Source organism: Sesamum indicum, linkage group LG1 (assembly GCF_000512975.1).
Source record: "Sesamum indicum cultivar Zhongzhi No. 13 linkage group LG1, S_indicum_v1.0, whole genome shotgun sequence".
NCBI classification, from domain to species: Eukaryota; Viridiplantae; Streptophyta; class Magnoliopsida; order Lamiales; family Pedaliaceae; genus Sesamum; species Sesamum indicum.
In genome coordinates this window covers 12425938-12445494 of record NC_026145.1, presented here as the reverse complement: position 1 = coordinate 12445494, position 19557 = coordinate 12425938, and the positions used below count along the sequence as shown (strand labels likewise).

At 34.7% G+C, this 19557-nt stretch overlaps 5 protein-coding genes across 6 annotated transcripts; 2 read left to right on the top strand and 3 right to left on the bottom strand.

Moving 5' to 3' along the window:
* Positions 1142-3000, top strand: LOC105166775 (putative UPF0481 protein At3g02645). Its single transcript, XM_011086260.2, has one exon. The coding sequence runs from the start codon at positions 1208-1210 to the stop codon at positions 2900-2902; it is 1695 nt and encodes a 564-aa protein (XP_011084562.1). The 5' UTR covers positions 1142-1207; the 3' UTR covers positions 2903-3000.
* On the bottom strand, positions 2918-4713 carry LOC105166768 (putative UPF0481 protein At3g02645). The gene has a single exon (XM_011086247.2). It carries the CDS (start codon positions 4711-4713, stop codon positions 3049-3051), a length of 1665 nt encoding a protein of 554 aa, XP_011084549.1. The 3' UTR covers positions 2918-3048.
* Positions 10743-14315, top strand: LOC105164931 (protein NUCLEAR FUSION DEFECTIVE 4). Its single transcript, XM_011083768.2, has 3 exons — positions 10743-11298; positions 12431-13320; positions 13556-14315. The coding sequence occupies exons 1-3, from the start codon at positions 10975-10977 to the stop codon at positions 14019-14021; spliced, it is 1680 nt and encodes a 559-aa protein (XP_011082070.1). The 5' UTR covers positions 10743-10974; the 3' UTR covers positions 14022-14315.
* On the bottom strand, positions 14139-16376 carry LOC105166759. Of its 2 annotated transcripts, none has more exons than XM_020697297.1 (2): positions 15101-16376; positions 14139-14414 (listed from the first exon to the last, which is right to left on the bottom strand). In XM_020697297.1, the coding sequence occupies exons 1-2, from the start codon at positions 15714-15716 to the stop codon at positions 14380-14382; spliced, it is 651 nt and encodes a 216-aa protein (XP_020552956.1). In that variant the 5' UTR covers positions 15717-16376; the 3' UTR covers positions 14139-14379. The 2 variants fall into 2 exon arrangements, with proteins under 2 accessions (XP_020552956.1, XP_011084537.2); XM_011086235.2 differs by having other exon boundaries at positions 15067-16164.
* Positions 18347-19463, bottom strand: LOC105164923. Its single transcript, XM_011083757.2, has one exon. The coding sequence runs from the start codon at positions 19415-19417 to the stop codon at positions 18830-18832; it is 588 nt and encodes a 195-aa protein (XP_011082059.1). The 5' UTR covers positions 19418-19463; the 3' UTR covers positions 18347-18829.

The following is a 19557-nucleotide window of genomic DNA, read 5'->3' as shown; positions in this document are numbered from 1 at the left end:
GGTTGGGCCCCAAGTTTCGAATTTTGCCATGATCTTCGAGTTTGAGTCCCGCCTAGTTATAACACATTTCATTCCTTATATATAATATTTAGACGATATTGACTAAAAATTTAATTATAGGAGATAAGTGTTATATTTATTAATTTAAAAGGATAAATGTTACGTATCGAATAGCTCAAGCGGGCAAAGTGCATTTCATCCCAAATTCTATCTGTTAAGTATTAAATTAGAAAAAAAGTCTGAACGATTTCTTCTTTTTTTTTCCTCGAGAAGTAGAACACTAAAAAAATTTGTATAGAAAGTGACATTTCTTTTTCAACTTTTACAGTAAAATATTTGTTCACATGCAGACCGCAAAGCAATGCAGCGCTGAGCTTTCACTTTTAACTTTTTCACTAAAATAATCAAAGCATTTCCCACGTTCACTATTTATTATTTTAATTCAAAATAATTATCTTATTATTTATAATAAGGGGGGGGGGTCATTAGGTGCTAATTATTCAGGTGTAATTATTTAAGTGATATTGCAAGTTATTAAATTAAATTAAATCTATGAATTATTTGATGTGCAGTATTATTATTTAAAGTGATGTATGGTCTAAACTTCGCTGTACTGTAGATCAACCGGATCACTTGCACGAAACATTTACCCATAATATTTAATTTAAATTTATTTAATTGTACGTTTAAATCAATTCTTACTTACCTTCCTCACAAAAGAATAAAATAAAATCATTAATTATTTTTTTTAGTGAATTTGTTATAATTATATGATAGATTTCAATCATCAACTATCAATATACTTTAATTATCAGTTTCAAATATGTATAACTAACCAATGACTATTATTGCGGTAGACCAATAATTATTATTAATGTAGACAATCCGCACACATTGATGAAACTCGAATTCATGATTTGTCAATGATGGAGTCAGAAATTCACCAACTGAGCTAGATCCGCTGAAAAATTAATCATTAATTGTTTGATAAGACTTATCTTGAAGTTAGTTGACATAACATGACATGCATTTTTAATCACCAACTTGGAAAATAATGTTGGATTATCAATAAATTAATAACAATGAAGTACATTGCTAATGCATAATTCTAATACTAAAATGGACTTGTATAAAATTCTCATGCAGTCATGACAGTCGTCTCTTAGCCTAATACCACTCACCAAACCCGTAGACTTTGAGCTTCAACATGTCTTCATCTCAACCCAGATTGGGTCCGAACTCGGATACGAACTTCAACGAGAACCAATGGGTGATCCATATCCGTCGAGCTCTGGAGGAAGAGCTTGAGGAAGAAACTGAAACCCCACTTAGTATCTTCACTGTTCCCAAACCCCTCGTGGCCATCCGTCCGGATTCCTTCATCCCACAACAAGTTTCTATCGGACCCTACCATTATACCCGACCCGAGATCCATGAGATGGAGAGGTACAAGCTTGCTGCCGCCAGGAGAAACCAGAAAGACTACCAAAACCTCAAGCTCCAAGGCCTCGTCGATCGTCTGCTGGGATTTGAACGCGGGATTCGTGCTTGTTACAACAAGTACTTGAACTTCAACGGCGAGACGTTGGCCTGGATGATGGCCGTGGACGCGTCTTTCTTGTTTGAGTTCTTGCAAGTTTGTGCTGTCAAACATGGCAAGGAAACGGCGACGATTAACGTTGGTTCTTCAAGATTGTCGTATTTGGTCAGGTTGGCGGGGAATAAGGCTGCACATAATGCAATTCTTAGAGATATTTCGATGCTTGAGAACCAAATCCCTTTGTTTGTGCTGAGGAAACTGTTGGAACTTCAGTTTTCCTCTTCTGAGAAGGGGGATGAGACGTTGTCCTGTATGCTAATCGGGCTTTGTGAAGAGCTTTCTCCATTCAAGATGGTTGAAGATCTGCCAAATGTTAGAGATTTGGCTCATTTGCTTGATGTTTTGTACCATTTCTGTGTGCCAAAATTGGAAGGATATTCTTACATGACTACAGGATCAGTTCAAGAAGTAGTCCAACTTGAGGAAGAAGATCGTGGTGCTGATGAACATCAAGCAACATCAGATGATGATCATGACGAGAAAGAACATAAGGTATGCACCAAAGTTTTGAATTTCGATGCACCATTGAACTTCATCAAGAAGATTGTATTCTCTAAGCCAATGAAGGTGATTGTGAAATTGCCTTGGATAATTCTTTCCAGTCTACCTATGTTGAAACTCATAAAAGAACCCGTGGAGAACTTCTTCACCTCCTTAGATGAAGATCAGGAGTCCAATGAAGATAAGAGTACTCAGAATAGCATCATAAACAAGCCCCCATTGCTAGAAGAAATCAAAATCCCTTCTGTAACCGAGCTCACTGAAGCTGGGGTACATTTTGAGGCGACAGAAGGAGGCATCTCAACCATTACTTTCGACAACAAAAATGTCGTTCTCTATCTCCCAACCATTAGTCTAGACATCAACTCTGAGGTCGTGTTGCGAAACTTGGTTGCATACGAGGCTTGCAACGTGTCAGGGCCGTTGGTTTTGGCTCGATATGTTGAGTTAATGAACGGGATTATTGACACAGAGGAGGATGCCAAGTTTCTTCGCGAAAGAGGGATCATAAAGAACCGTTTGAAGAGTGATGAGGAGGTGGCTAATCTTTGGAATGGGATGAGCAAGTCTATTAGATTGACTAAAGTGCCCTACTTGGACAAGGTGATTGAAGATGTGAACAAGTATCATAGTGGGATGTGGAAGGTTAAATGTGAGAACTGCATGAAGAAATATGTGTTTAGGTCATGGAGGTTTCTAACATTTCTTGCTGCTCTCTTGATGTTGTTGCTCTTGGCTTTACAAGCCTTTTGCTCTGTGTATAACTGTGCTCGTGTTGTGCCTGTCAAGAACCTCGGTTGATTGGTCGTATGTATGTACTCTGTTACTTTCTTGATGTTGAATATTGTAATTGCAATGCTTCTCGTCTCCTAATCAGCTACTTCTCTCAAAACCTCGTATATTACTTGCACTTGATATGTTTATACAATTAGTCAAAAAGTGGTTAATCAATTCATCTTTCTACCATGAAGAAGTATTCGAGCACAGCCAAACAGCGAGCAAAAAGCTTGCAAGCTCATAAAAAACAGCAACAAAACAGCAGCCAGCAGCGTCATAGACTGCCATGATCCAAAAACATGTCTTTTCAAGAATTTCCCAATCCTAACCTTCATTCTCCCCCTGTAATAACAGTTCACATCTTCGATGACTTTGTCCAAGAAGGGCACTTTCGTCAATCTAACGGACTTGCTCATCCCATTCCAAAAATCAGCCACGTCCTGATCACTCTTCAAATGGTTCAAAACAATCCCTTTTTCCCTTAGAACCTTTGCATCCTCCTCAGTGTCAATAATCCCATTCATCAATTCAGTGTACCGCGCAAAAACCAATGGCCCTGATGCGTTGCAGGCTTCATACGCAACCAGGTTCCTCAAGACCACCTCTGTGTTTACATCCAAACTAATCATCGGAATACAAAACATAGCTGTCTTTGCATCAAAACTGATTCCAAGAATGCCTGAATTTGTAACTGAGAATTTCACTCCAGCCTCTGAGAGCTCAGTTACAGAAGGGATTGCTATTTCCTCCATCAATGGAGGTTTGTAATTATACTCGCTACATGACTTCCCATTTTCAAGCTCATTTTTTTCTCCTTTTTCTTGAGAAAAGCACAAGTATTCAAATTGCTTTACAAGTATCATCCCTGGAAGATTAGAAACAATCTTACAGGACAATCTCAGGAGAAATTTAGCAAGTCTTGAAACCAATAATCTTTTGATCAAACTCATTGGGCCACCTGCCCTTAATTTCGACATAATCTTATGAAAAATTTTCTTTTCACTGTTAAGATTTACGTCTTCTTTCTCGGCTTCTGATGTTATTTCAGATACTGATTCTCCTACGTTAGGCACAATCAAATTGTACACTAAGTCCAGCAAATGAGCACATCTGTGAACCTGATCAAGATCAGGCAATTCTTGGACCATCTTGAAAGGCAAAACCTCTTTGCAAAACCCTATCAACATGGCATAAAGCACATCATCTGCTTCATCCGATGATCCTAATTGGAAATCCAGAGTTTGTTTCAATGAAAATAGCGGTATCTGATTCTCGAGCATCAGGATGTCCCTAAGAATAACATTATGGCCCGATTTTCGGCCCGTTGTATCAATCAAATGTGACATTCTTGACGAGACTCGAGACGTCGCTCGATCCTTTTCCAGGATAACCATATGATGAAGGAATTCCAGCAAGAAACACGAGTCGACGGCCATCACCCACGCTAGCGTTTCACCGTTGAAGTTGAGGAACTTGTGGTAGCAAGCCCGGAACCTTGGCTCGAACTTGGTGAAATGGTGTACGAGATTGTGAAATTTGAGGCCCGGAAGGTGTTTTTGGAATCTTTTTGCAGCTGAAAGCTTGTACCTTTCCATTTCGTAAAGCTCGGCCCGATGATGGTGGTACGGGCCTAATGCGAGTTGTTGCGGTACGTAGGATTCTGGGCTGGCGAGCGTGAGGGTCTTAGGGACAGTGAAGATGGAAACTGGGACATCATCGGATTCTTGTTCAAGATTGTCTTCGTCTAGTGCTCGACGGATTTGGATAATCCAACGTTGCTCGTCGAAGTTCGGGTTCGGGTTTGGGTTCCGAAACGGATGGTAAGAATTAGACATGCCCCTGTGGTTTGTGGGGTGTGAAATGAATTACAGTTTTTAATGGATAATTAGGGTAATTAAGAAAGATTTACGGGTGTGAAAAATGGATGACATGAATGAAATTTATGACAATAAATTGTTTTTTTATTACCACATAGAAATACGTTTCTTAGATGAAGAGGTTATTGGTGGGACATGTTTAATTGCAGTTTTAGTCATTTAATTACAATCTCTTTGCTACTTTAGATTTATAGTTTGTTAGAATTATAAATTGATCATTCACCTCTCTTAATTTCATAATTTCAGAGTAAAATTTAATTTGAATATTCAAAATGTCGAAAAATAGCATGTGCCAATCATATATCAGTTGAAAATTAAAAAAACGCATCTTATTAATTGACTTATAAAAACGTGTCAAGTGCTGGCCTACTGATGCAAAAGGGATGATGTGGCATAAGTGTCCACATCATGTTAAACTGCCACATTAGCAAAAATCATTCAACAAGATTTATTTTGTCATTTTTAACCAAAACATAACTGGGTGATTGAGTCTGGCATATGCAACTTCCCAATCAATTTTGAAAAATTTCGATCAATTTTGTCTTATAATCTCAAAATTGGAAAAGGTAAAAGATCATTTTACAATCCTAATAAATTACAGGACTAAAGTTCAAAATATCTATAATTAGATAACTAAAAATACAATTAATAAGCCAGTTGAGAAAAATATATTAAGATCATCACCTATAATTACATATATTAATGATCATATAGCACGTTCAGAGCGTACACAAAATAGGATGGAGATTCACTTAATACTTTTATTATAACTATATATCACATCAATCAAATTTAACAAATATAATTTTTCATTAATATATTGTCGCATTGTGATTTTTTTTCAAATAAATAAATAAATATGGTAATTATCAAAAGGGGAGAGAACAAAAATAAATGAACAATGAGAAAAGAGGAAAAGTAACTTGTCATTTTTTTTATACAGAACTAATTTGGTCCATACACATAATCTACAAATCTCACTTGTAATAAGATAGTAGAGCTAATCAAATTTATATATTGAATCATTTTTCCTGAATTTAAATTAATTACATGTCAAATAATAAATTACAATTATTATGCTCTTGATGTATAAATTTTTTTATTTTAAAAAAGTAACTAAATAAATGATTATTAAGTACTATAGCTGTTTGTTTAACAAATTCAAGACAATAGTGAAATTCAAAAACACAAATTTTCATTTATTTTGTGTAATTTCGATATTAGCCTTTTGGTTATTATTTTAAATTTGGATTCTATTTATGCTTCGAGTATGGAATATGCTTCTCAAATGCTTTAAGTATATTTACATTTCTCCTGGACAAAGACTTGAAAGCCGTACTGACAAGTCCAGCCATGCTTAGGTTATCATAAAGGAGAAAGACCTCTCATAAGAAATGTTAAGGAAACGAATATTGTACCTCAATTATGACTCATCGATATTTATAGATTTTTTTAATTGTACAATTTTACATGAATTATAAATTTCAAACTGATCAGTTGGTCATAATGATTCATACATATTAAGGGTTTGATCGGATCGAAGCGACCCAAATATACTGTATGGATCATGACCTATCCCAAAATAAAATTTGAGTTAAAAATATACATTATGTTTGGTTTTATTTTTTGAGTGTTTTATTTTGTGTTTTAGAAATAGAGAGAGAAAAATAGAGATAAATAAGTGTGTGTTGGTGATAAAGCGTATGTTTGGATTTGTTTTCAAATTACATTTAAAATATTTTAAAATAAGTGGTGTATGTTTGTTGTTGGGATTTGAGAGATAAAAATTACTATTCATCATCAAATCATGTCTCTTTTATATATTTTCTATGTATATATATAAATATTGTATGTTAAATGTTATATTTTTTGGAAACAAAAATTACTGTTCATTGTCAAATCATGTTTCTTTTATATTATATTTATATATATAAGTGTGTATATATCTATTATATATAAAAAGTTCAAAAATAAAAAAACTCACAATCAATGTGTGAAAACAAAGACATAAACATTGAGTATGTTTTATCTTGTCTCAAAAATTATTCGAAAATGAAACCAAATATAGTGATAGATTTTAATATGACCTTCAAGAGATTATCGGACCACAAATTATTAGGCTAAAACACTAAATATAAAGTATTTATAATTTGTGAAACCTTATTTTGAGGAAATGATATTGACAGTGATTGTATATATATATATATATGTGTGTGTGTGTGAGATTCAATTAAATACTATAATAATAAAAGATCTCCAAGAAAATTTCCAGATTCTTTTGGTCTGCAGTATCCAATGTAGAGACAAAGCACACTACACTCTTGTTTGTTTCTGTTCCGTAGACTGTCTCATAAATAACAAAAAATAATCACCGAATATATACCTACATTTTTGTGTATTATAAAAGTGTATTTTTATTTTATTCTTATTCATCTCTCTTTAACACAAAAAAAATACTGAATCAAACATATCGAAAACTCCTGAAAACACGTACACTTATCTCTAATCTTTTTCTCTTTTCTTACAAAAATAAAGAAAAATACTTTAAAACCAAAAGCAAATAATGCTTCGCAAAATGTAATAATGGGTCGAGTAAGATAATACAATATCCAAGTTTAATCTTGAAATTCTTATCAAATTGATTATTTGTAAACAACTCTTTTTTTCTTTAGGAATTATATGTTATGTGCAGTGGTATTTATGTGTCACCTATTAACTTCACCGTTGTGTTTGCAGAATAAATCATACTCATTATCATATGCGGTACTATTATCATTTATCGATTTTTACTTTAATTTTTATATTTTTATCTTATAATTCATACATGTATATAAGATGCAATGTAGAAACTTGAAAAAGCATACTTTTTTTATGGATAAAAGTAATCTATGGGACAATGTCTCATTATTTTTATTGTTTGTTTATGTAATGTGATCATTAAGGTAGAATAATATTTATTCAGAATGTACGAGGCTTATTGAAAAGTATTTGAAAATAAATAGTAAATTATAATTAAAAACACCAAATCAATAAGTATATTTATTTTCTTTTAATATATTTTTATATTATAAAATATATGATGCACATATTTTTAAATTTTCATATGCATTGCTTCTCCATATAAAAAATTTCAATCGCTATATATTTTTATTTATCTGTCTTAGTCATTTTATATCCTACACATACACATACATATACATGTGTCTGTTTCTTTTCGGGTGCTTGTTGTAGATGATATTATTATTTTGTTACGATCTATTTTCATAATCATCTTATTTTATTTTAAATAATATTTATTTTATATTTATATATTATTATGATCAGTTTAATTTGAAATGAGGGTTTTTTTACATGATTAATCTTATTAAAAAATAGGTAAGTTTTTTATATTTATTTTTATTATTCTATAATAAATATAAAACCATGTATTTTTTTTTACATATTGTAACTGATTTGGAAGGCTGATTCATATTGGGCTGGTCACATTTCTAGTTGGGCCTTGACTAGGCCCAAGTTATTTTTGCTGATGGAATAAATGGAGAGTTGTAGTAATGGCAATTTAGTCACCCCTTGCTACCCTATGTATGGGCTTCTATATTCATTTAATTTCTTTTTATCTGATTTTAAAAAAAGAAAAATTTTGAACTCTTGATTTTTTTTAGTATTTTAGTTAACTTCAAGTGGCATAATTTTATTATTTTTTCTCACCATCCATTGAAAAATCATCATACGACGAGATGGTCACATCACACACTCTGCATCAATCCCAATTCTAAATTGGTTATATATTTAAATATAAATTACTGAAAGAAAGTGATGTTGCCTTTCTCAATAAGTAAAAAGATTCTTTCTTTTTTTTTTAAAAAAAAAGGAGAGAAATAATGGATTAAAATTAACATCTCATTAATACATACAGTTGAATACGATTAACGATTTAGATCCAGCCACGTATCCTTCTTAAATCTGTGATGGGTCCTGATAAATTAAACAAGTATATCAGGTTAGTCGGGTTCGTCCCGACGAAAACCCTCCGACGCCCAAGTTAGTCGGTAGTCGAGATAGAAATATGCGATTAGAAGTCAAAGTCAAAGTAATAAAATATCAGATTCCTTATGGAGTCAAATTTAAAGTATTTATAGGGCCTTATTTGATACTGTAGATTAGTTCACGTGCCTTAATTTAGGGCTCATAGCTTCAATCGTGTGGTGCCCAACCATCTTCAAACTCCGGGTCAACCTATCGAACGGGTCCCAACGACCCGACCCACGATCTGCTGCGCGGATCTTGGTGAAAATGATCATTATGCACTTAATGAAGGGTTTATCTGTCTTTTAACAATTTAACCCTCATTTTTATTAATTTATTGATGTTGATGTAATATTATGTATTCATCATTTTTATTTTTATTTTTATTTTTAAGAGAGAGAGGAATGATGTTGATTTTTTTTTAATTTTTACCATTCACTTTTACCTGCCCATTTTATTACTTATTGTACACATCTCCCACTCATTTGGTAAACTTTTATTACCCAATTCTTCATAACTAAAGTTACGTATTGATCATCAATTTGCCTTTTATGCGTTTACTTTGTTTATTCAAACAAAATAATTAAAACAAATTAGGTAAAAAAATTATAACAATATTCAGATTTTTTTGCTTTTTGACTATTGTCGTTGTGCGAGTGAATTTGGATTCCTACTATATGTGGACATAAGAAGTTTTAAATATTTGTTAAATAATTTATGTATTTCAAACTTGGCCAATAATTTCTTCTTTGTGTTTTTCTTTTTCCAAGAAAGGAATAAATAACAAAAGAAAGCAAATGTAGAAGGAGAGAAACTTTTTTATTTTAACGTGAAAACATTAATAGGTACAAAATTATTTTTAAAAAAATAAACAATAACATCATTCATGAACTCTTAAATTAAAGCTCACTATTTTCTGCAGTTTATGGAGCACCTTTCGCTCGTAGTGCAATAACGACTATTGCCGTCCGAAAGCACAACTGAATTTCCATCAACACACGCACAAAGTGCCGACAAAAACTGCAACAAGATAATTTGACAGTAACAATATAATAAGTAAGGTGTAGCACGAAAAAACAATACATTTGACATAAATCATAAAGTTGATTGTGTTGATTAATGAAAGTAATATACATTGTTCAACGAATGCCAACGTAAGGGGATCACCTTGAAGACAATACTAGCAAACAACATTACACCAAGTTTTTGAATACTCACTTTCTCCTATAATAGTTTTAAAGAGAAAGCCTATTGATGACAATAGATATTAAAAATTGCACCTCAAGAGGTAGACAGTCTCTTAAGCAAATGCATATTTTTTTATTATGTATACAATAACCAAAAATAAAAACTACACCTCAAAAGGGTTCCATGAAGTCTAACAGCTGCCGGCAAAGATCTGCGGCCGACCTATTGGGGTGGACTAATGGCCGGATGGCTGTCAAGTAGGCCTAGAGCATGAGCGACCCTGACATTGGGTTAAGGAGTTGCTTTGTCCTTCTCTAAAAGTTTGCATTGTTATTTCTTTTAAGTGATTTTCTATCGATAGTTATTTCATAAAAGTTCTATTGCATTTGATCAAAAAAAATATAATATGTATATTTTAATTCTGTTATGCGCAATAGTATTTATTTTGATTGGGGATTAAATTATAAATAAATATTAGAAAAAAAATTACACAATTTTACATTATTATATGAATGAAGTTAGTGTTGTTAGAGCTCTCTTTTAAATGGGAGGACATTTTTTAAAATAAATATTTTACTTTGAAGATGAAATTTTATGTATATATTATATTTGGCAAGAGAGACGATAACTATGAAGAGCTTTCAGTTATTTGTCCCTTTGATGTGTATTAATTTGTCACAAATAATAGCATCATAACACCAAGAACATCTCCAACACCCCCCAACCCCAAAGGAAAAAGAAAAAAAAAAAAAAGAGAGAGAGAGAGAGAGAAAAGAGAAAAGAAATTCCCTTGTTCAATGTGGACACGTTTCTGGACCTTCCACCATTACAATGACATTGTCCTAACTCCAAATTGTCATAACAACATTTGCTGCCCGTCTCTCAGTCTTCACTCAAATCACTGTTTTCTTACTCCGTCTCCAAATTCCATTGAACCAAACAAGAATATTACAAGATCCCACAAAAATCTCTGTCCCCGGAAAAGAAAAGCAGACAAAAATATAAATGATAGTTCTAAAAGAGGGCAGCAGGCCGCCATGGGTGGGCTTGGGAGCGGCTGTTTGGATGCAAATAGCATCAGGGAATGCGTACACTTTCCCTTTGTACTCTCCTTCACTGAAATCAGTTCTGGGTTTTAGTCAGCAGCAGCTGACGATTCTTGGAGTGGCCAATGATATTGGAGAGAATGTGGGGATTCTTCCAGGCATCGCCTGCAACAAGTTCCCACCTTGGGCTGTGCTTCTTGTTGGTGCTTTTGCTTCTTTCTTGGGTTATGGTGTGCTTTGGATGGCTGTTAGCGAGACTGTTCAGTCTATGCCTTATTGGGTTGTAAGTTCTTTGATGTTTTCATCACAAAGATTGGATCTTTTTTTGCTGGTTTTGCGTATGATTTTGTGTTTTGATCTTGATATCGAGTTTTCACTTTATTGGGATGTGGATTCTGTCATGGTTCATGTGATCTTGTTTTGATTTTATGGGATTACTTAAGCATGATGACTATAGTTGGTTTTTGTTGTCGGGCGGATTGAAATTTGGGGTGTTGTTTTAGAAGTATCAAACACTTTCAGTTTAAAAAGATTGCTGTGAAGTTAGATTGTCAGTGTTTTGGTTGAATTTGTTGGAGATCTATGTTGAAGCTTACCGTTCTGTTGAATTATGTTCAACTTGAACTATATCCTCTGTGATTCTTTACTCATACTAGTAAATAAGACGTATGGAACAGAAAGAATATTCTTAAGTTTGGCAAGTGTGGTACTTTGGTGAAGGCTGAGCAACCCAATGAAAATAAAGGACGTGCCTTCATCTTTTTCGATTCTTCTAGCGTTCAATATTCGTTCAACTATTCTATGTCCGTTTATTAAGTTTTGGGATTGTTGAGAAGTTCAGATATTCTCTTCCTTTGTCCACTTTTATCCTTGTCTGTTCAGCAGATCAGCTAGCACCAGCTGTTCAATTTTTTATACTGCACAAAAGGTTGAAAACTAATTTATGTTCTTCATTGAAAGAAGGGCCGTTAGTTTCCTGTTGCGAATGTTTTTGATGGGTGCATCGACTTGGCTAGCAAGAATCTTGATAAAAGCAAATTGATGTTTAACATATAACTTTTCCAAACCGTTTAAATCATGAAGCAGTGACAGTAGTATACATGGCACTCCAGATGGGAGAATTTGATCATGTTTGTTTAAATAAATTATAAACATGAATGTTTCTGGGATTATCATTCAGAGCTTTCTTAAGAAATACTACTTTCAGACATAGCTTACTACTGAATTATACATGATTAAATCAAGTATAATTGGCGTTTTTCGATTAATCACCTATAAGCATATTATTCTTTCTAGTTGATTAACCTGATTTTGACTTTAAGGATTCATTAGCATTGATCTGATTTTCCGTTTATAATGCCATTCCATTTCCATGATAATGAGCTTCTTGCCTAATTATCTGAGAACATCAACAGTTGTGGATCGCGCTATGTATTGCCACAAACAGCAGTGCATGGCTTGGCACAGCAATTCTTGTTACCAATATGAGGAATTTTCCTCTGAGTAGGGGCACCGTCTCTGGAATACTCAAAGGGTATGCCGGTTTAAGTGCTGCAGTTTTTACAGAGGTCTATAGTATGGTCCTTAATGGCTCGTCTTCAAGTCTACTGCTTCTACTAGCCCTTGGAATCCCCACTATATGTTTGGTAATGATGTACTTTATCAGGCGTTGTACTCCAGCTTCTGGAGAAGACTCAGCAGAGCATTGCCATTTTCTTTTTACCCAAGGAGCTAGTATCTGTCTCGCTATATTTCTTCTTACAACAACAATTTTGAAAGACTTGTTTCCTCTTGGCAAGACCATTTCCTACATCTTTATTGCCATAATGGTTATTCTTTTGATGGCTCCTTTAGCAATCCCATTAAAAATGACATTGTTCCCTGCAAATGGTAAGAAAGCTGGCCAGCCCACAGATCTAATTAGTGGAGATGGTGATTCAAATCAAACGGATCCTCTACTGACCCCATCTTCATCGGCAACATTTCTCGGAAGTTTTTATGAGCCTGAAGATATCTCAGAAGTGGATTTACTTCTTGCCGTAGGTGAAGGGGCGGTGAAGAAGAAACGAAAACCACGGAGAGGGGAAGATTTTAAGTTTCGTGAAGCTATAGTGAAGGCCGACTTTTGGCTCCTATGGTTTGTTTACTTTCTCGGAGTCGGTTCGGGTGTGACTGTCCTTAATAATTTGGCACAGATTGGGGTTTCACTCGGTGTGGATGACGCAACAACATTGTTAAGTTTGTTCAGCTTTTGTAACTTCTTGGGTCGCCTTGGGTCAGGAGCTGTTTCTGAACACTTTGTGAGGTAATAGGAATGCTCTCTCATATTTATGTCAGTTTTCCTATTAAATTTGCTTGAAATTCGTAAATAGTTGTACTTGGTTTAGTTGAAGAATTACAGCAATTTAAACTTTTGCGCTGATTTCTCCTGCTCTCGATTCTTAATCCTCTCCCATTCAAGCCTTCAGGAAACCATTTATGCTCAATTTTCTTTGTAATGCAGAGTACTATTCTGACATGCATTTTTGAAACCATTGTAGGTCAAAAACAATTCCTCGGACATTTTGGATGGGCATCACACAAATAATCATGGTCTTAACATTTCTTCTATATGCTTCAGCTCTGAGTGGCACTCTCTATGCTGCCACAGCATTGCTGGGGATCTGCTACGGCGTCCAGTTCGGTATAATGATTCCTACAGCATCTGAACTCTTTGGCCTGAAACACTTTGGGATAATCTTCAATTTCATTTCGCTCGGAAATCCTGCTGGTGCGCTTCTCTTCTCAGGCTGGCTTGCTGGTCAAATATACGATGCAGAGGCAGCAAAGCAGTTAACATCTTCTTGCATGGGCCCGAGCTGCTTTAGGCTCACGTTCCTTCTTTTAGCTGGTATTTGTGGTTTAGGAACTCTCTTGAGCATAATTCTTACAATAAGAATAAGACCAGTTTACCAAATGCTTTATGCTGGAGGTTCGTTCCGTCTGCCTCAGAGTTCCGGTCACTGATTATAGAAATCATTTTAGCATAATTTTAACCCCATCTTAGGATAATGCAGCGGATCTCTTAGAGCTACGGTAAATTTTGACAATTTTACACTTATGCTAGATATTTTTAATGCTATATCAGAGGGGTTCTTCCTCAGATGTGGAGAAAGCTTGAACGGTAATGCGTATTGTGTCTGTATTTCGAAGAGAGCAAATTTAAATGCTTTAATAAACTCCTGAAGGGAGTTTCAGTAGTGGATGTAGTATGTTTATTCAAGGTTCATTCGACTGCTAAAAGTGTCATACACTTTTGAACGACGTAGTAAAAATTTCAGGTTCAATCTTGTTGATTTGGCACGGATCTGTCTCTCTAATATTCTTATTCTGCATCCTTTCTTTCTTGTGCGTCTGTGCCTGAAAAACAGTAAATTGGTGTTGTTACTTAGTTTTCGACGTTCTGAATGTGACGAGGTATACGAGTCTTGTGATCGTTGTCTCTATGCGTGAGCCATGATATTTCCAGTTCTTTTTATTTTGTTCGTCGAAGTAAATCATTGAAAGTTGCATCAGAAATCATGCAAGTAAGATTGATATGCAAATATTTCATGTCAGTGCATACTTTCTTTACTTGCACCATATATTATGCATAACTGACAGCACAATATTTTCATATATGAACACAATCTTTTATTCTTGGACAAGCATATAAGTTCGTACAAGTGCTATACACAGACTGAAGTTGAGATTTCTTTGGTGGACAACATGAAAAAATAACAGCCCTAAAGCAGGATGGTAACTGTTGTCCAAATCCTCTATTCCAAACTGGTGTTCCATCTTATATTTCACTTCACACACACACACACACACACATATATATACATATATGCGATGTGTGCAAAATTCAGACCACCTGCGTATGTAAGAGAATGTTTTTAAACATGTGGCGTGTATACATGCAGTGCAAAACAGAATCAAACGGTAGTTTGGAGTATAGGATCTGGACTGTTTTATAGATGACTATGCCTATGATCATGTGGGCTTCAAGTTTTGGAACATCGAATCCCACCTTATTTCTTCCGTACTGCTCGACCAATACTCACCCTCTAGGGAATGAACCACGGTGCTCGAGAAACAGCTATTCCAAGCGTTGGCCGGGGCATCCTGAGTGATATGGCCGGACTCAGCATTGGCCTCTGACTCTATCCAACTTGAGCTCTTAGTTGAGCCCGAGCTCTGGGAACCTCCCACGGGACTCCCGTTTGTCAGCATCAAACTTCTATTAGCAGACACAAATATAGGATTATCATTTCTTAGCATCGGCCAAGCTGGCTTAGGTGGGATGACCCTCAACCTCTTGTTCCTCTGTAACATGGCCACCTTCCATCTCAAACTATGATTTCTCGTGGGGACGACAGAAAGAGTTGAGTTCTCCCGGTGAACCAAAGCATGAATGTGCTTAGCAAGACAATTCTTGGTTTTCTTGATAGCAAATACGAACCATAAAACTGGTTTTATACTTGTGCTTTTCTCTTTTCTCGCCAGCTTGAGAATCTCTAGCCGATGTTTCGCTATCGAGACTCCCATGCTTTGGAGAAAGTCATGGCTGAAATAAGCGATATCGTCGTCTCGGAGCTCATTGTATGTGAAAGTAAGGGCATAGTCATAGACAAGAGAGGGATCAAGGTTCGTTTTTGATAGCCAAGAAAACCAGTCCATGGCTTGGTTTGAGACAAGAAACTCTTGCCTCTGATGTTTGAAAACAAATGGTGTATGGGTAGAAGAGGGAGAATGGCAAGAAATGGCGAAGTCTTAGTGTCATTTTGGACTTGTTGGTCCAGCCATATTTATTGGTTGGTAGTTGAACTTGAGAGTGACAAAAGACAAAAGGGGGTGTAGGGCTAATTAAGGCCATCTTCCCTTTGAGAAAGAGGGTAAGTGAGTCACACTTTTTCTTACAGAAGTGAAGGCCAAGGGATCCTTTGGTGACAAATCTTACCATCACCCTTGGCCTTTGAGAAAAGTTACTTTGTGGGTCACTCGCATACATGTCAAGAATTTTAACAAAATGGATTCAAATCAAATAATTACTCAAGTTTTATTGTACATAGTATAGAACAGGCTGTTTGCTATGGAAAATTTCCAACAGCAGAGCCAGTGGCACAATTGTCGTGAATTTTGCTACAGAATTGCAAAAAATTAACAATTCATTGCAAATTTCCGTGGCAATCAGGCACTTGTTTTGTAATGTATGAATGATATAACATGGTTTGATGTTTTGACAGCGGCATATGAAGATTTTTCTACAAGTAACCATTGAAGGAAGAGAGTTTCAATGGATAGATGGCCTAATTCAGTGAGTAGTTTTGGGGGGAGAGCAAAAAGTCACATGATCCACCTACTCAACTTGGAGTGTTTGGTTCTCATGTGTTGTCCCAACTTTTATTATCTTGCAAAGTGAAGATGATGATGATGCCATTCACATGTAAAGCAAAACAATTTACGTTGCCATGAATTTTTAATAATAAGTTTTTTTTTTAAATTTATTTGGATAATTAATATTACAGTTTAGGATCCCATATAATATTGGTACCATGATTTAAAAATAACTATTATAATAATAGAATATTTATAATTTTAGTACTTTCGTTAGAAATCTAATAGTAAGCTCACGTGTGCGTTAAATCAGGCACCTTCACTTGACTGGGGGTTGGGGGATAATGAAATATTTGCAATTTTAGAATCTTTTATTAATTTTTAAACCCCCCCCCCCCCATGAAGGCGCCTAATTTAACTGTCACGTGCATAACACATGGTCTTGCAGTTAGATTCCTATCAAATGTATTAAAATTAAAAATATTTTATTACTATAGTACATTTTTCAGCTACTTTTTATATTATGATACCAACACTGTAAGAGGCCCTAAATTATGATATCAAAATTTATAATTTTCTCTTTTAAGTTCAAAAATTTTCAAATCCTTGGAATCTTATTTTAAACTACATTTTATAGTGATGGATAACAATCACAAACAAATGCGAACATCCTTTAAAAAGGTATTTCTCTAAAACTTATACATAAATATGTTTAAAAAAAATCAAAACTCTATCTTATTTCAAATTAATAAACTAACATCTCGTAATAAGTTAAAATATCTATTTTTACCCTTTAAAATTAGGAATCAATTGCTCCATACCTTCATATCATACATGGTTTTCTTTACAGACACACAGACAGACACAGACACAGAGGCATCGTTGTGATGGGCTCATCTGATTTATGATGTTTGGTCAGCCATTCTTGTAATTAAGAAGGTACAGAGTCCAGCAATCATATCCAAATGCATCAGCAGGTGGGGAGTGGGGGTAAGGTAACACCCCTCACTAATTTCTCAATTTCTGAAAATTAATTAATACCAACAATATATTCGAGTCCGTGTCTATTAAAATTGTACTTTATAGAGATTTTCAAGAATAATTTTTTCATTTTCTTAGAAGCAAGTTGAATTTTAAAACGAGTCCAAGTTTTCTTACGGATACATATTCAAAAAAATTGGGAGAGGGAAAGTTACAAATAAATAAATAAATCAAATTAAATATTAAAAATAAAATAGCATATTAAAATTGATGAGATACCAAAAACCTCATCTCCCTTAATAATACAGTATAACTATTTATTCCCATTTGCTCTTTGATATATTTTTATTTTTATTTTTTCCTATTCGCTATGAATATGTGATTACTTTGTTTTACAGACAAATTCTATATATAACACAAACTTTTTTCTTTAAATTAATGTACGCAGCACACTCAAATGATAATAATTTTTATTTTTTCACATTATAGTTTTCAAAATTTAATTAGTAACAAGAATCATGTCTAAATTGTTATTAATAATTAAGGAGACAATGAATTTACCACTTACCCATCACAAGACAAGCAGTTGTAAAAGAACCCTTTTTCTCTTAACTGGTTCAATTGTAATATGATAAATTTTTTAGTAAGACGCTATAATTTGAATAATCTCATAGGAGGTCTGTGTAATTTTTCCAAGAATCATTTAAAGACATTAGAGTTTTCTAGTTGCTTGCTTCTCGTGTTACGGGGAACAAATATAATTTTTTATTAAAAAGAATTTACTTGTAATTAAATTATTATTTTTTTTAAAAAAAAAGAAAGTATTATAATTATCCCTTAATTGTTCATAGTAAGTTAGTGACAACTTTGTATATAATCTTTCATTCTTAATTATCAATAATCCCAACTTCTTCACTTACTATTAAAATTATAAAAATTACCAAAAATAAACAACAACTTAAATATATAATAATTAATGAGAACTTGGCTGTGGAAGTAAATATCACAAGAGAAATAGTAGAATAGGAGTGAAGGCATGAAAGACCTTTATCGTACAAAAGTAAGTTATGGGCATCCAAAAAAGCATGGAAGACAACTTCATTACTCCCACACATTAACTTTGAAATAGTGGACCATACTCTTTCCATGCCACTACTAATGAAGAGGGAAACACAAAACAAAAGCAACCCCAAGAGGAAAATGTAAATTTCTGACACAAACAAACCTCAAAGACCGATGGTGGAAGAGCCTAAAACAATCTCTCACCATTTAAGTAGACATAACAAAGACACAAAATTCTTGTCATAACTAAGTCTGACCACATTCTACCAAGTATATCGCTATATGGATTCTTGTTACTTGTCTTAAATTGTAAGTCAATCACATAATAAATTTGAGTTTGGCTGAACTCGATCTGGACTAAAATTTCTCTAAAGAGAAAATGATTACCACTTAAAAAGACTTGTAATATGCCTTCAAGTTGGCTTCAAGTTGTGAAACATTGTATCCCACCTCATCTCTTCAACTCCACAAGGCCAATACTCACCATAATCTCCATCCATTTTCCCATATTCCCTTTGAAGATCATGCACCATCGGACTCGAAAAACTGTCAATTCTTGAACTAGAAAACAACATGGGGCTCCCATTTGTGAGCAATAATGCTCCTCTACTCTGCTTATTGGCCACTAACAACCTCTTATTCCTCTTGACCATAGCATCCTTCCATCTTGCGCTATAACTACGCCTCGGCACGAGGGCGAGGGCTGTTTCCTCACAACGGATCCATCTCCTTAAGTACTCTGAAAAACGCCTCTTGCTCCGCTTGATAGCAATCAGAATCCTGGACATGGGGTGTGGGATGATCACACCCTTTTCCCTCCTAGCAAGCTTGAGGATTTCTAGCCTGTGTTTGGCTATGGAAATCCCCATGCTTTGGAGGAACTCATGGTTGAAGTAAGCCAAGTCATCTTCTTCAAGCTCATTGTGTGAGAATGCTAGGCCATATTCATAGACAAGGGATGGCTCTAGGCCTGTTTTTGAGAGCCAAGAAAACCAGTTCATTGGCCTATGGTGTGTGTTCCTAGTGTGTGAAGTATGTGTGCCTGTAGGCATATAAATATGGAGTACAAAGTGATCTTTTCCCCAAGTCAATTGACTTGCTTTTTTGGTTTGTTGTGGATGTTGCTTTAGTGGGATGGTAG

Coding starts and splice junctions, on each gene's coding strand:
- LOC105166775 (XM_011086260.2), top strand. CDS start 1,208: ATGTCTTCATCTCAACCCAGATTGGGTCCGAACTCGGATACGAACTTC.
- LOC105166768 (XM_011086247.2), bottom strand. CDS start 4,713: ATGTCTAATTCTTACCATCCGTTTCGGAACCCAAACCCGAACCCGAAC.
- LOC105164931 (XM_011083768.2), top strand. CDS start 10,975: ATGATAGTTCTAAAAGAGGGCAGCAGGCCGCCATGGGTGGGCTTGGGA. Junction 11,299..12,430: donor AGTCTATGCCTTATTGGGTT/GTAAGTTCTTTG, acceptor GAACATCAACAG/TTGTGGATCGCGCTATGTAT. Junction 13,321..13,555: donor GTTTCTGAACACTTTGTGAG/GTAATAGGAATG, acceptor AAACCATTGTAG/GTCAAAAACAATTCCTCGGA.
- LOC105166759 (XM_011086235.2), bottom strand. CDS start 15,716: ATGGACTGGTTTTCTTGGCTATCAAAAACGAACCTTGATCCCTCTCTT. Junction 14,415..15,066: donor AGCAGTACGGAAGAAATAAG/GTGGGATTCGAT, acceptor ACTGTTTTTCAG/GCACAGACGCACAAGAAAGA.
- LOC105164923 (XM_011083757.2), bottom strand. CDS start 19,417: ATGAACTGGTTTTCTTGGCTCTCAAAAACAGGCCTAGAGCCATCCCTT.